At 35.1% G+C, this 12,699-nt stretch overlaps 1 protein-coding gene across 1 annotated transcript in view; it reads left to right on the top strand.

The window, feature by feature from the left end:
• Positions 1–12,699, top strand: part of LOC135694617 (uncharacterized) — a 45,842-nt gene that overhangs the window by 19,179 nt on the left and 13,964 nt on the right. Inside the window, exons 18-32 of the mRNA XM_065213436.2 lie at positions 217–262; positions 977–1,317; positions 1,767–1,902; positions 2,893–2,983; positions 3,749–4,033; positions 4,512–4,723; positions 5,115–5,377; positions 5,864–7,108; positions 7,924–8,206; positions 8,717–9,162; positions 9,574–9,729; positions 10,200–10,337; positions 10,672–10,772; positions 11,529–11,639; positions 12,163–12,473. Coding sequence (XP_065069508.2) covers positions 217–262; positions 977–1,317; positions 1,767–1,902; positions 2,893–2,983; positions 3,749–4,033; positions 4,512–4,723; positions 5,115–5,377; positions 5,864–7,108; positions 7,924–8,206; positions 8,717–9,162; positions 9,574–9,729; positions 10,200–10,337; positions 10,672–10,772; positions 11,529–11,639; positions 12,163–12,473 — 4,165 coding nt within the window. The remainder of the gene's footprint in view (positions 1–216; positions 263–976; positions 1,318–1,766; positions 1,903–2,892; positions 2,984–3,748; positions 4,034–4,511; positions 4,724–5,114; positions 5,378–5,863; positions 7,109–7,923; positions 8,207–8,716; positions 9,163–9,573; positions 9,730–10,199; positions 10,338–10,671; positions 10,773–11,528; positions 11,640–12,162; positions 12,474–12,699) is intronic.

Genomic DNA, 12,699 nt, shown 5'->3' with positions numbered 1-12,699 from the left:
GGAAATACTCATAAATGCATATGGCTTACTACAATCAATTTCCAGTAATGAACAATCAATCAACAGTGCTCAGTGATCGAGCCTTAATTGCCAGTCCTACGTATCATTTACTTCTTTCTTCAAAAGAGAGAGCAAATCTTTATTCTAAGAAAATGGCAGCCCCTTCTACGTTTCGAACCATAATTTCACTGATTTACCTACTATTATTACTTTTAGGTACAAAGCTTGAATTGTGAGGAAGAAATATATTCTTTAGTAGCAAGTGAGTCATTTATACCTTATTCTATCTATACTGGCTTTGCGTTAGTCTTTCTCTTTTAAGCTTAGTTGAAAGGATCAGTTGACCATTTCTCGATGTTTTGATACCAATATGTGCTCTTTGATTTTTCTGGCATTCATTGTTACGGTATCAAGGGCGTATATTGACAGGTGTTTTGGGAGGATGAAGGGTACGAGGTTCATGACTGACAGTAAACCAATATTAACGTTGTACTAAAGTTTTACTGAGCCTTCGTTACTGAGCCTTATGCTACTGTTACATTATGTTACAAGTGATAACAATCGGTAGCAGCATTATGTAATACTGAATTGAAAAAACTCTCAGGTCCCTTGAAAATAATTTTCTGTAATTCGAACTCAGTAATTCAAACATTTGTCATTCTAACATTTTTGCATATCCAAGCCGTTTGAATTTCACAGATTTAACTGTAATTCAAATGTTTTCGATACCCTTCCACTCTACCCGGCATTTGTGTCCCTGATCGGTATCGATATGGTATTTGGCATTGATATACTTTTTGCTTGCGAAGTTTTTTTCAAAAAGATGAAGAGCATCACTTGGCCAATGTAAAAATTTATCAGTAAAGCTGCAGCCAAAGTAAACTACAACTGATCACCTCTATATACGGGTGCAATACATGAATTTAATGATAGCAGAATGTGGGAACTTGATATCATAACCCTACATATTTTGCAGACTGTGCAAGCAACCCTCTCAGAGTTGGTTACTACAGCAGATGCGGCGAGCTGCATTCATTATCTGACTCTGGTGGAAAGCCTAATGCAAATTATGCTCGTTTGCAACATCCAGCTCTTGTTGGATCACAAATACTTGAATACTCTGCAAGCGAGTATTTAGTAGTGAAATTATCAAAGGCCGCACGCGTTTCTGCCATAGCGCTACAAGGCAGTCCAAATGGCATTCGGTATTACCTCAAAACATTTGAGGTATGGTACAAGACAATTATTGAGAAGGTAGACATCACACAACCACCAACAGTATTGGAGACATACTACGAGGAAGGAGGCACCAAAAAGGTAGGTCGATAAGTGGATTAGCTTTCCTTGAAGAGCACGTGATTAATGTCTGTTTTAGTATATATAGCTTTTGGAACCAAGCCATAATGGATGCGTATTTCAAATGGTTTCCCATACCTCCGGGAGACTCTGAATGCTTTTAGTGTATTTCATATCTTTTGACAGCTAAGACTTTTTTCTAGTTGTCCTGAAATAAGTTTCAAGCTAAATAGAAATTAAAGTTTTCGGTATATTGATAAAAAACTTTGCAAATCAGCTAGGAATCAGAATCTCTTGTTTTCTCTTATTTGATACCATACATCATTAGCTCTGTCTATATTGTTAAAGTCTCTATTTTGATTACTTTTATCGATTAAACGAGTAAAACAGGTATTTGAATCACGTAACAAGAACAAAACCATTCAGTAATTGGTTTCATAGGAATCTTTAAAAATTACTTCTGTTTCTAGACATTCAGTGGCTCCTTCAGCAATGTAACGATCATTGGATTGGCGAACCCATTCATCTCGGAAGAGCTGAGGATCTACCCAACGGATTTCCATATTGATAAAGTCTTTCGAGTTGAATTATATGGCTGCTATCTAGGTAGTATTATTCGTGTTCTCTCTCGCCTCTTCTTCGCATCGAGGCTCACTGCGCTTAATTCATTCTAATTGGACATGACTTCTGGTTGGCTTTCTCTATTCACAGCCAATCAAGAGCTATCTCCATATAAATAGATGAAAATATAAATATATAAATCAACCTGTGGTAGCACGAAGAACAGTGATCTTGGTGCTACAAGAAGTTTCGAAGAACTCAAATCCGAGTTCGCCGATGCTTCTCCAAATATTACTTATTTTGAGACACAAAGAAACGTCCTAAAGTTGATAAATTCTACAAAAAGCATCAGGCACTTTTCCATAAGAATCAGCCCTTTCTCGATCTTTTCCGGATCGGTGGGTAATAATAAGGTATGTTTTCAACTTGAATGAAAAAATCAGTGAAAGTGTTACTTTTGAAAGGCTGACTATAGGCGTGACAAAAGTTTACGCAGAATTTACTTTTATAATAAAGTATTTGAGAAAACTGGCAACATCAAAGAGATATAATTAAAGAAATTTAATTCAAAACTTTCATAGTTTCCATCGAAAGCTACCGTTTAGCATGGCATGGTCAAATTTTCTTACACCACTGAATGTTTGATGCAATTGCATGTACAGGATGTAGTTATACAAATAAGTTTACAATAATGTTTTTTTAATATATAACAAGAATTAGTTTGTATCAGAGTTTGAGCAGATTAACATATTGGCAACACAAGATGCTTGCAAAGAAGTCTGTGTCATAGGTTGCCAATTGTAATTCAAATATGAGTTTATCATAGAGAAAGTTTAGAAATTCTGCTAAAATAGACGAGTTGGAAAAAAAGTTATAATTGTTCTTGATTCGATGCTAATGAACTTTTGTGGCATGTCCTTTATGTACTTCACTTTGGCATTAAATCATCAAAGAAATTACCTAAAATAGAAATGGTAAACTTTCAAAGCTGTGCATTGCCCCTGGCTTAATTGTAATCAAATGTTTATTTTGCAGGTAGATTAATTGTACCCATTTCTTTTGTTGTGAATGTCTCCTCAGAAATCAGAATCGAGATCTCGCAGGATGCCAACGTAACAGAAACTCAGTAAGTTGATCTGTTCAAACATTAACTTATTAGGTTGTAAAAGATTTATGTTCAGCCATATCTATCTTTTGAAAACCATGAATTACTTCTTTGAAAGCTATCCATTGTTTCTTTGATACAGTGAAATTATGCCAATCGTTTACTTCAATAATCATAACTTTTTGCTAAACTACTTCAAATCTATATCATTTATAATTTTCTGAACAGTTAGAGGTAAAAATTTTGTTCCTTAGCGAGAAAGTTACAGAACTGATAAATTTTTACGTTTGATTGATTTATGAAAGTAATCACTTCCTTGATAAAAGGAGCTGTGTGATAGTTTTTCAGTTCGGACGACCAAATATCTTGGACTAAGTCGACATTTTAACTGCCCATGTTTCCATCAAATCAAGCTCAGGACTAGGAATAAATAGAGCCTAGATAAATAGGGCAAAACATAATTCCCATTTGGTGTTGCTCAAACAACCTTCGCAGTTTAATACTCAATTCAATGCCCATCCCAGTCTCAGAATGATTTTTACAACGCAGCTTGTCCCAGCTGCATAACTTCCAATTCCCAGTTTTCACCCTCCCGCCCCTGTAAAGATCTTCTGGATTTAGTTGTTTTTATGAAGTCGTATCGGCCGGCAGTTCTCACAGTTATAGCTTACATAAATTTCTTCAACTCTTTAAGTATTTACTTATTCTTTAATTCGAAATTCGAAATTTCAATGCAACCTTGGTATCTGCAACAGAAAATAGCTACATTTTTCTTTGTAATTCCAGGTATTACCTAAAAATAACAGAGCCGAACAAAACATCCGTAATTTTGAACATTTCAAACACAACACAGTATACATTTAGTTCATATGGAGTTGCCAGCATAGTCCTTGGTTTAAAGCACAGCAGTGGTTGGATTTCAGTTGATCACGAAGACGTCATTGTGCTAGGCCCAGTCCTCGGCCTTGGCATGCTTGTTGATGGCTACTCTTTGTCTCCCTACAAGAGAACCACATTTAAGGATGTGAAGTTTAATTTGTTCACAAATTCACCATCGCATCAAGTCACAAGGTATTTCAAAGATTCTGATAATTTCAATTTAAGAAAAGCTACTTTGAATTTTAGGGCTCTATCCCTTGTGAATCAATGTATAAAGTTCTGAATTGATTTTGTCACAAACATTTGTTTTCAGAACTTTTCAATTTGTAACCCATATAACCTAAAAACACATAACAATAAATTCTAAATCAGTTGAATGTGTTGCGAGTTGGCAGGGATCTGGCCACATAAGCATAGGTTCCTTTCCTATCAAATCACTATTATTTGGTCTTGGTTCATTACTTTGAACCAGGCCAGAATAACAGTAATCCGCTAGCAAACGTGAGTTAGCTTTGGCAACGAAATTATAGGGATTTTATCCTCGGCACTTGACAATCTAGGGCCTTGCACTTATTTATAAAAGATAAATTCAAGTTTTATGACTTATGTTAGCTATGCTCAATCTAATTTTATATGCATAAATTTTAATCTAACGATCTCTTTGTTACAGCGTCTTTTTTGATTTTGGTAATTCAACTAATTGCACCTATAACAACTGCCAGAAGTCGCTTACACCTGGCCTATACCATGTGAAAGGAACTGCATCGAACGCCGTCTTTCAGGGAAGTGTTTACAAGCACGTGATATCGTGCCCGCTGACAAACATGGGAGCTTCTTATACACCACCTGTCCACCAGGGTGGGGTTGGACTCAAATATACAGGCAAGTTTGTCTTATGCTGATATTCGATTGCACGATGCTGCAAGCCTTAGAATTGGTTTTCTATCTAATTTCCAGCTCATAAAAGATATTTTCTTCACTTTGCTTCAAAGATGAACATTCACTTTGTTTGGGGAGAACGTTCTATGCTATAGACCTTGTACAGATATCCTAAAGGTTTTATGCACCAAGGAGGGCTTGATATGAATAAAATTTCATTCGATTTTGTAAGTCCTGAATCACAAAAACATATTCAAGACTTGTAATGGGCTCATTGTGAGGCAAATTTGTAGATATCTGTGACTGTATGTGTATATAATTTTTGGTCTTTGTTAACAGATATTTGTCTAAAAGTATTTAATGTACAATTTGAATAAGAAAATTCTTGCTTTAGGCCCAACATCAGTATACAGCTTCAGTATAAGTCATTTTGCGCTTTGGACCACAAATTTCCATTCATACTTTGGTGGTTTGCTGTCTCAAAATGGGACAATGAACGGCACTGGCTGGATGTCAACAACGATAAATTACACTGCTCAAAGCCTAGTAGCACCTTTTACAGAAAGTTTCGATTTCAACTACACTGATGAGTGTGGATCATGGAGTCAGAAAACAGCTTTCTACGTTGACGAGGAAATCATAGATCTCACCATGCAGGTTTGCTTTGAATTGTCTTTGTCACCCATGTTCCACGATATTTAAAGGAGATCGACATCAACTTTTGGCCAATCATTAGCTTTCTAGTGGTATCACGCATAATGATTGGCCCACTGTTGATTGACAGGTTTTTTGTCTGTCGATCGTATTTTTACTGAAATACCTAAGAATCTTAGCAAGAAAGTGTTAAAATTAATACCTGCAATATTTTTCATCATGTTTTATCCTTACTTTTTGCTTCTAAACAATGGCTGTAATATGGCATAATGACAGCAGTAATTTCTTTCTTGGCAATAAGACATATCTATTTCCTTCCATCGTCTGTTCTGCAAAAACATATTTTGTTTTCCTACTATGGTTAACTTTTCAAGACAAAATTTCTTTAAGTACCACATGGTCTAATATTTGTAATTGTATTGAGATGCCACACTTAGAGAAATATTTTCTATTGAAAGAAATTTAATTTACTCCTTGTGCACTTTTTAGGTGAATCAGACATTCAAACAGCAGCTGATTGTCCAAGTTCCATACTTGCTCAAGAATCAATCGGTTGATTTTTTGTTTGCAATGAAAAATGGAACCAGCGTTCAGTGTTTTATATCTATCAACGAATCATCTAGTTATTTTGGCACCAATTCCTCTATCAATGTTATTTCAAACAGTATCACGGTTACCAATAAGCAGTTTGCAATCACACATACATTCACCTCTCCTGGTGATTCTGCTATCTACATAGAGGCTAAATGCTGGAATCGTTTAAAGCTTCCCGATGTCAGATACACAACAACACTTGAAGTTCAAAAAATTCCAGAAATAATCAGAAATTTTTCTGTCGATGTTAGCAAATGGACTGTTAAATCAAGCGAAATATTTCATATCTATTTGTACTTTGAAACTGGTGAGAGAATGATTTGCAATATAACATCAAATTCAACCGGAATAACAAGTTCGTATTCATATGAAGAGCTCCTTGCAAGCGAGGTGTCATCATCTGATACAAGAAAATCTTATCGCTTACCATTTGCTGCAGATTCTGCTTTACCAATGCTATTGATTAGCATTGTCTGTCAAAATATACTTAACGAGGCCCATGGAAATGTGACTTTGAATATCTTGCCAGTTCCCATCGAAGGCCTTAAAGTGAACGTAACGAATTTCGCATGTTATGGTACAATTATTCCAATTTTGCGAAATGTGACAAAAGGTTCACCAATCTACGATACAATTATTATAAACAATAATACTGTACTGCACCAACTGAATTATATCGCTAACAAAATCCACTATATTGGTCCTGATTTGTATGGCTTAGCAGGGACTAAATACCTAACTATTCGTTCTTCGAATAGTTTGAATTTCCAGGAAAGTGAAACATTCAAACTACGGATCGCGTTGCCAGTAACTACCTTGGATGTTGCTATGAATTTTACCTTGTCTTCCCCACAGGGGTTGTCAGTGCGGCCATGTTTGATGTTGCCACTCTCAGAGGAAGTAAATTTTACAGCGCTAGTAACCCCACTGGCAAATGGTTATCTTTACCAATGGCAAATCAACGAAATGAAGTTACAAACAAATGCATCTTTTTGGAGTTTTTCCTTTCCTTCTGTCGGAATCTATCAATTTAGACTAGTGGTTGCTGGATGCAACAGTTTAATGCTTGAAAGAAATCTTACAGTAATTGCACCCATAAGCAGTTTTAATGTCACCACGAGCCCGACGCCAAACTGTGTGGTAAGTACTTTAATGGAAGGTTATCCAAGTTCTTCTTGGAGATACTTTTAAGAATTATAAGAGGTAAAATGGAGTCCATTAGACTTTATCATCTATTATTTTAATGGTAGAACAATTGAGCAGTAAACCATTTCCAGAATGAAAGTTTGTCAAACTGAAGGTTTTTTAGTAGTTAATGAAATAATTTGTTGTTTGGAAAGGCAGCAAAAGCAAACAAAAAACAGTGCTTTCTCACGAATGACTGAAATCATGTCAAGTCGATAAAATTCTTCGAAAAATGATTCATTTAATTTTATATTCAAACTAACGATATTTTACATATGCAGCTTTTCGTGTTATTGTTCTTATTTGGTCTTGTAAAAAGTCTTTAAACACTTCCATTTCTAGTTAAAGATACGATATCACATAAAAAATATATTAGCGAGATATTCAAAAGAACTCTGTGATATCATGTACGGTCATGTATGATGCAAATTTGGTCTCTACATATAGAACAGAATTTGAAAGGCTTCTGAAAGAAACACAAAAAAATTTCTACTAGCCAAAATAAAACGTTTTAAGTACTAAGTAAGATTCAGTATTTTTTCTCATTCTCAGCAAAGTTATTCATGAATATTGATAATTCGTATTTCACATCAGGTAAATTGTAGTAGTATTGTTTATATGAAAGAGATTTTCATAACCTAAGGAATTACAACGATGACAACGATCATGCTAACAATATGCCTCGTGTGTAGAGATCTGGGCACTACAGGGAATCCAAGTAATAACATATTACAAATAACACTACATCACGGTTATAATTTCTATTTCAGGTAAATGAAAGCACAATCATCAGCATAACGCATGGACAGCATAGTGAATGCATTGAGCTTGATTTTGGAGATGGCTCTCCAGAAATGATGAGCTGTAAATCCAACATCACCACTTCTGAACTCAGTTGTTTTGACCTCGGATCTGTATGCAACGTGCAGCACGTGTATCGTCAACGGGGAACGTACACAATCAAAGTCAGAATGTCCAACAGCCTGTTTGCAAAAACAGTAGAACTAACGGTGGTTGCAAAGACCTGCTATGACCCGAAATTCACATTGCAGGGTAAAAATTTACCTTTGAGGGTTGCTTTTTGAATTTAGAATTTGTAGCTGTGTCCATTGTAACAAAATCGAATTTTGTTAAACTATTTGGCGGGTGGTTTCTTCAAACGCGTTTAAGCTTTATCGTGAGTTTCATATCTGTTTTTAAAGGTGAATAAGAAATATTACAATTTGAAAACTGATAAAACTTACTTGATGGAAGAAAATACTTAGATGCTATGCAAAACCTTTTTATTTCTTTTAATCATTAGATCGAAAGATGTAGGAAAAAAAAAGGAAAAATAGCTATCATAAAAAAGCTTCTAACTTCTTTAAGTTGACGATAAATGAATGTTCGGCATCTTTTTCCGGATTTTTCTATTTCCTGTTTATCCTAATTGGTAAAAGTATCCAAAAACGCTTTCAGGTAATCTCATTTAAACTCTCATTACTCTCTTGGCATTTGTTTTTGTTACTGAAATTCAATAGGGCCACTGACAGTTCCGCATTAACCAATTCCATATCTTTCCAGGAATTGGAACTGAAATACCAGGTGGATTTTCTGGCCTCGATGCAAATCTGCCTCTTGTTCAGGCCCAACGCTCTGTTCCTTTGATTTACAACATAACTAGTGTCACAACAGACTGCCAATTCAGTAACGCTTACTCGATACGCTGGACCATTTATTCTCTTGGGATAAACCCATCGATCAATCAGACATCTCTACAAACAGAGGGACAGGCTTTTGCAATTTCAAACTCTACAGTGGCCTTCATAAACAGAAATCACCTATTGCATATTCCCTGCTGTCTTCTGAATTACGGAGAAGTTGTCATATCTGTAAAGGTGACAATGGCAGGCCATTATCTCATCGGCGGATTTTCAATAGCAAAAGTCACGAAGATTTTTGTTAACGATACTGACCTGGTACCTGATTTTGTGGAGAACAGTTACAAATCATACCCTTACAACACTGAAGTAAGCTATCGATAACATGCCGTATCTTTATCATCTTTGCAATGCTGGTTTATTATTTCAATAGCTTTGAATCAAATCTTAGATTATCTTTTAAAAATCTTATCAATTGAACGCAAGGGAGAGGTCCAATTGGGTCTTTATCAAGTATTCACATCGAGGCAAGGCCTGAATATTTTTTTTGCATTTATCTGCCATCAATCTATGTAAGTAACATCTGTAAGAAGGTAGATAACCGATAATATAGAATTTGTTCATATGGAAAATTTGTCAATATCAAATGTAGTGCACAATTTTTGTACAAATACCTTTTGTGATGGTTTTATAACATCTCCACCATACCAGTTAATCTCAACGAAAAGTACAACTAAATTTACGAAGCTCCGAATGACTTTTCTCTCACCAATTCTACAGGTAACGGTCAATGCAAGTTTGTCGTATGATCCAGATGGGTTTTCAACAGATTTGAATTACACGTGGTACTGCAGGGATGTTTCATTAGAGCAACGGGATGTTTTATCAATCTCAAATTTACCACGAATCAACTCAAAATACTTCTTCAGTCTCCAGGTAGTTTATTGTCTTTTGTCTAGCATAAATATTTATGACATTGAAAATTGATTGCTTTTGATTTTTCATCATGATATGGCATATTGGTCAGGGATAAATACGGCCTTAGCAGAAAACCTTGATTTTTTGCATAATTTTTTTCTGTTTTCGCTAGGCCACAATTTTGAATTATTTACACTGTTTGTATTCCTTATTTTCTGCTGAAATTTTTGATAACATCAACAAATAAATTCTATATTTGGTAAATAAAAGACTAAAAACGGACCTTATTACTTGAAATAATATAAGAAAAACTTTCAAGTATTAAGTGAAATGGTACAGAACCTTGCAAAGTTTCATCAATTCTAGTCGTGGTAGTTCATTTAATTGCTTGTTGCCCTTAGAGTCTGTTTCTTCGTCTTCCTTTTAATTGCCTCATCACTCTAGAGTCCTAATAAATATCCTTATGCTGTCTTATATTTTTGTGCTAGTCACACGCGAACACTACTTTGACACCCACTGTATCGCCAACAAGTTCAATTGCACTGCAAAGCATTCTTGCCTCACCATATTCAAGTATGTCTTCTAACAACAGTATTGGCAACCAAACAACAACTTCTGATGATATGGTGAGACAATTCGAACAGTTTGTTCAATTTGTTTGTTTTGGTTTCCGTTCACTACGTTACCGTTAGTGCTTCCAATGAAGTGTTTGCAAATATATGATGATTATGAATGCTTAATTTGTTTACTTGAATGCAGCCAATTATGTAAGTAAGTAATCTAAGAAGCCACCTGTCGTTTCTGAGTTCGATCACATGATATTGGGATATATGTTCCTTTTAGATAATAGTTACACCATTTTAGATATATGCTCTTTCTTCCTTTTGCTCTTCGTACTCTGAGAGATCTTCACTGTCGATATTGATAAAGCTTTTTCCAAGAACTGTCCTTTGTTTGCAGAAGATGATTGGCTGTTTTGGAAAGGCAGCTGGGATTCTTGATATTCCAAGAACAACCAAAGAGATATCATTCAATTCGAGACACCTGCACGGAAATCACACGTGAGTATGGCTACATAAAGCAACACTGGGGTGGCTAGATTACACTCATTTTTTATAAAAAACAGTCAAAGGTTGAAGCTGTTTCTTAAATATGAAGTCATAGGTTTTAAGACTGGGAAGGATATTCATCGCTGCAACTCATCAATGTTTCTATTGTTTCAAATGCTTGTAACATTTCTGTCAAGAGATGTGCTTCTGTTTCAATGCTGTACATAGATGAGAAAACGTATTTACAGTCTCAAGGCTCCATGAAGGAAATTCACGACATTTCTGAATTATGGATTTTTTCAAAATGCAATTATACCTCAACTTTTTTTGCTTCGAGTGCTAAATTACTTAAATTCTCCTGATTGCCCAGACCTCATTTCCCATAACGAGTTTTTTTAAAAAAGAGTGTCTTCTAACATATTTATATGCGTAATTTACATTGAACATCGTTGAAGATCAGCATACATTTGGAATTGACAGATTGTCTGAGTCATTAAAGTTAACATATTATCTTGTGTCAAATTGTGTTACCTTGTGTCAAAGATCTTAAGTTCCTGGTTATATAAGTTGCATCAACTTGTTAGCCAGTGTAGAAAAGTTTACCAATCTAAGTTTGAATCAGCATAAAGGGTTCAAAAGTGACGACGTCACAAAAAATTAGTCGAATAGATGCGTTGATGATTGGTCGAGATATTACCAGCCTTTGCGTGTGTTGAAATGGCATTTTTCAGTCAAAGTTTGATTTGAAGAGTTAAATTTATTTTACAGCATCGAGTTTACTGTTGTTGTCGAAGCAAGAACTCCGTTCAGATTACGAAGAAACAGCAAGAAAAAGTCATTAATCATTACATTACCATTGACACCATATTTTGAATTGAGGTTTGTTTCAATTTTTTCTATTTAGATTTTTTTTATGATATCAGTGACGGAGATTTAATACTTAGAAAATATTTAGTATCTTTAGTTCAGGAATTAATGTTTTTGTTCATTTTGAAGAATGTTTAAAGGCATGAGTTTAGTAAAAGACAACGATGTAAGCAGAAAGAAATGAGTGTGGTCAATGATGAGCTGTCTAAAATTATGGAAAGAGAAATTGCCCTGTTTTAATCCAGAGTTAGCTGGACGAGCTCAACTTTTGAAATATTTTGATCAGACATATTCCTCAATTAAAAGATGTTTTTTAAATGTTTTGATTAAGTTCTTCATACGTAGATGAATTTTTTCATGATTTGCAATCGTTTCAGCAGTAAATTAGCATTTGCTTGTTCTCATAACATCGATGCATAATACATGTAAATGATCTATACTTTGCCTCAGAACGCAAGCAAAACTTTGAAAATCGAATTAATCACCATTGCAAAATTTTTCTGAATTTCCTTTTAATATATTTTTGCATTTTTAGATGCACAGAAAACTGCAAAAGTAAAGTCGACCCCTCGCACAAATTCTTTTTGAATGCAATCTGCAAAGGTGGTGCTTGCAACAGCAATGCGACCTTTAAATGGACAATGGAACAATACAATGAGACGTCAAGAAAACCAATACAGTTGCATAATGTCTTATTTTCAACAGGCAGCTCTAAAAACTTTTATATGAAGCCAAATGTATTAACCCCCGGCCAGAATTACTCGATCGTGTTAAGGGCAACTGCACCTGATGGATCTTTTTTTCAGCAGCAGTATCTTATATCTGCCAATATTCCACCCCTAAATGGTGAGTGGCTTTTGATAATCTCGATAGATAAAATAATTTTAGACTCGAGGGGTGTTGCGTGGTGCGATACTTGGAAACATTTTATCACTCTCTACTTGCTTTTTTATGGAGTTTCTTCTGGTTTCAAGTCACATTTTTTCTGCAAGTTACCTTGAGGTCTTTTAAATCCACGTTATTTATTTTAAATTCCTTTAGAATTTTTCAACCACGGAACTGGAAAAGTCTG

The sequence above is a fragment of the Rhopilema esculentum genome, chromosome 8, assembly GCF_057945365.1.
Source record: "Rhopilema esculentum isolate cy_ngs chromosome 8, ASM5794536v1, whole genome shotgun sequence".
Classification (NCBI taxonomy): domain Eukaryota; kingdom Metazoa; phylum Cnidaria; class Scyphozoa; order Rhizostomeae; family Rhizostomatidae; genus Rhopilema; species Rhopilema esculentum.
This window is presented reverse-complemented; position numbering and strand designations above follow the sequence as displayed.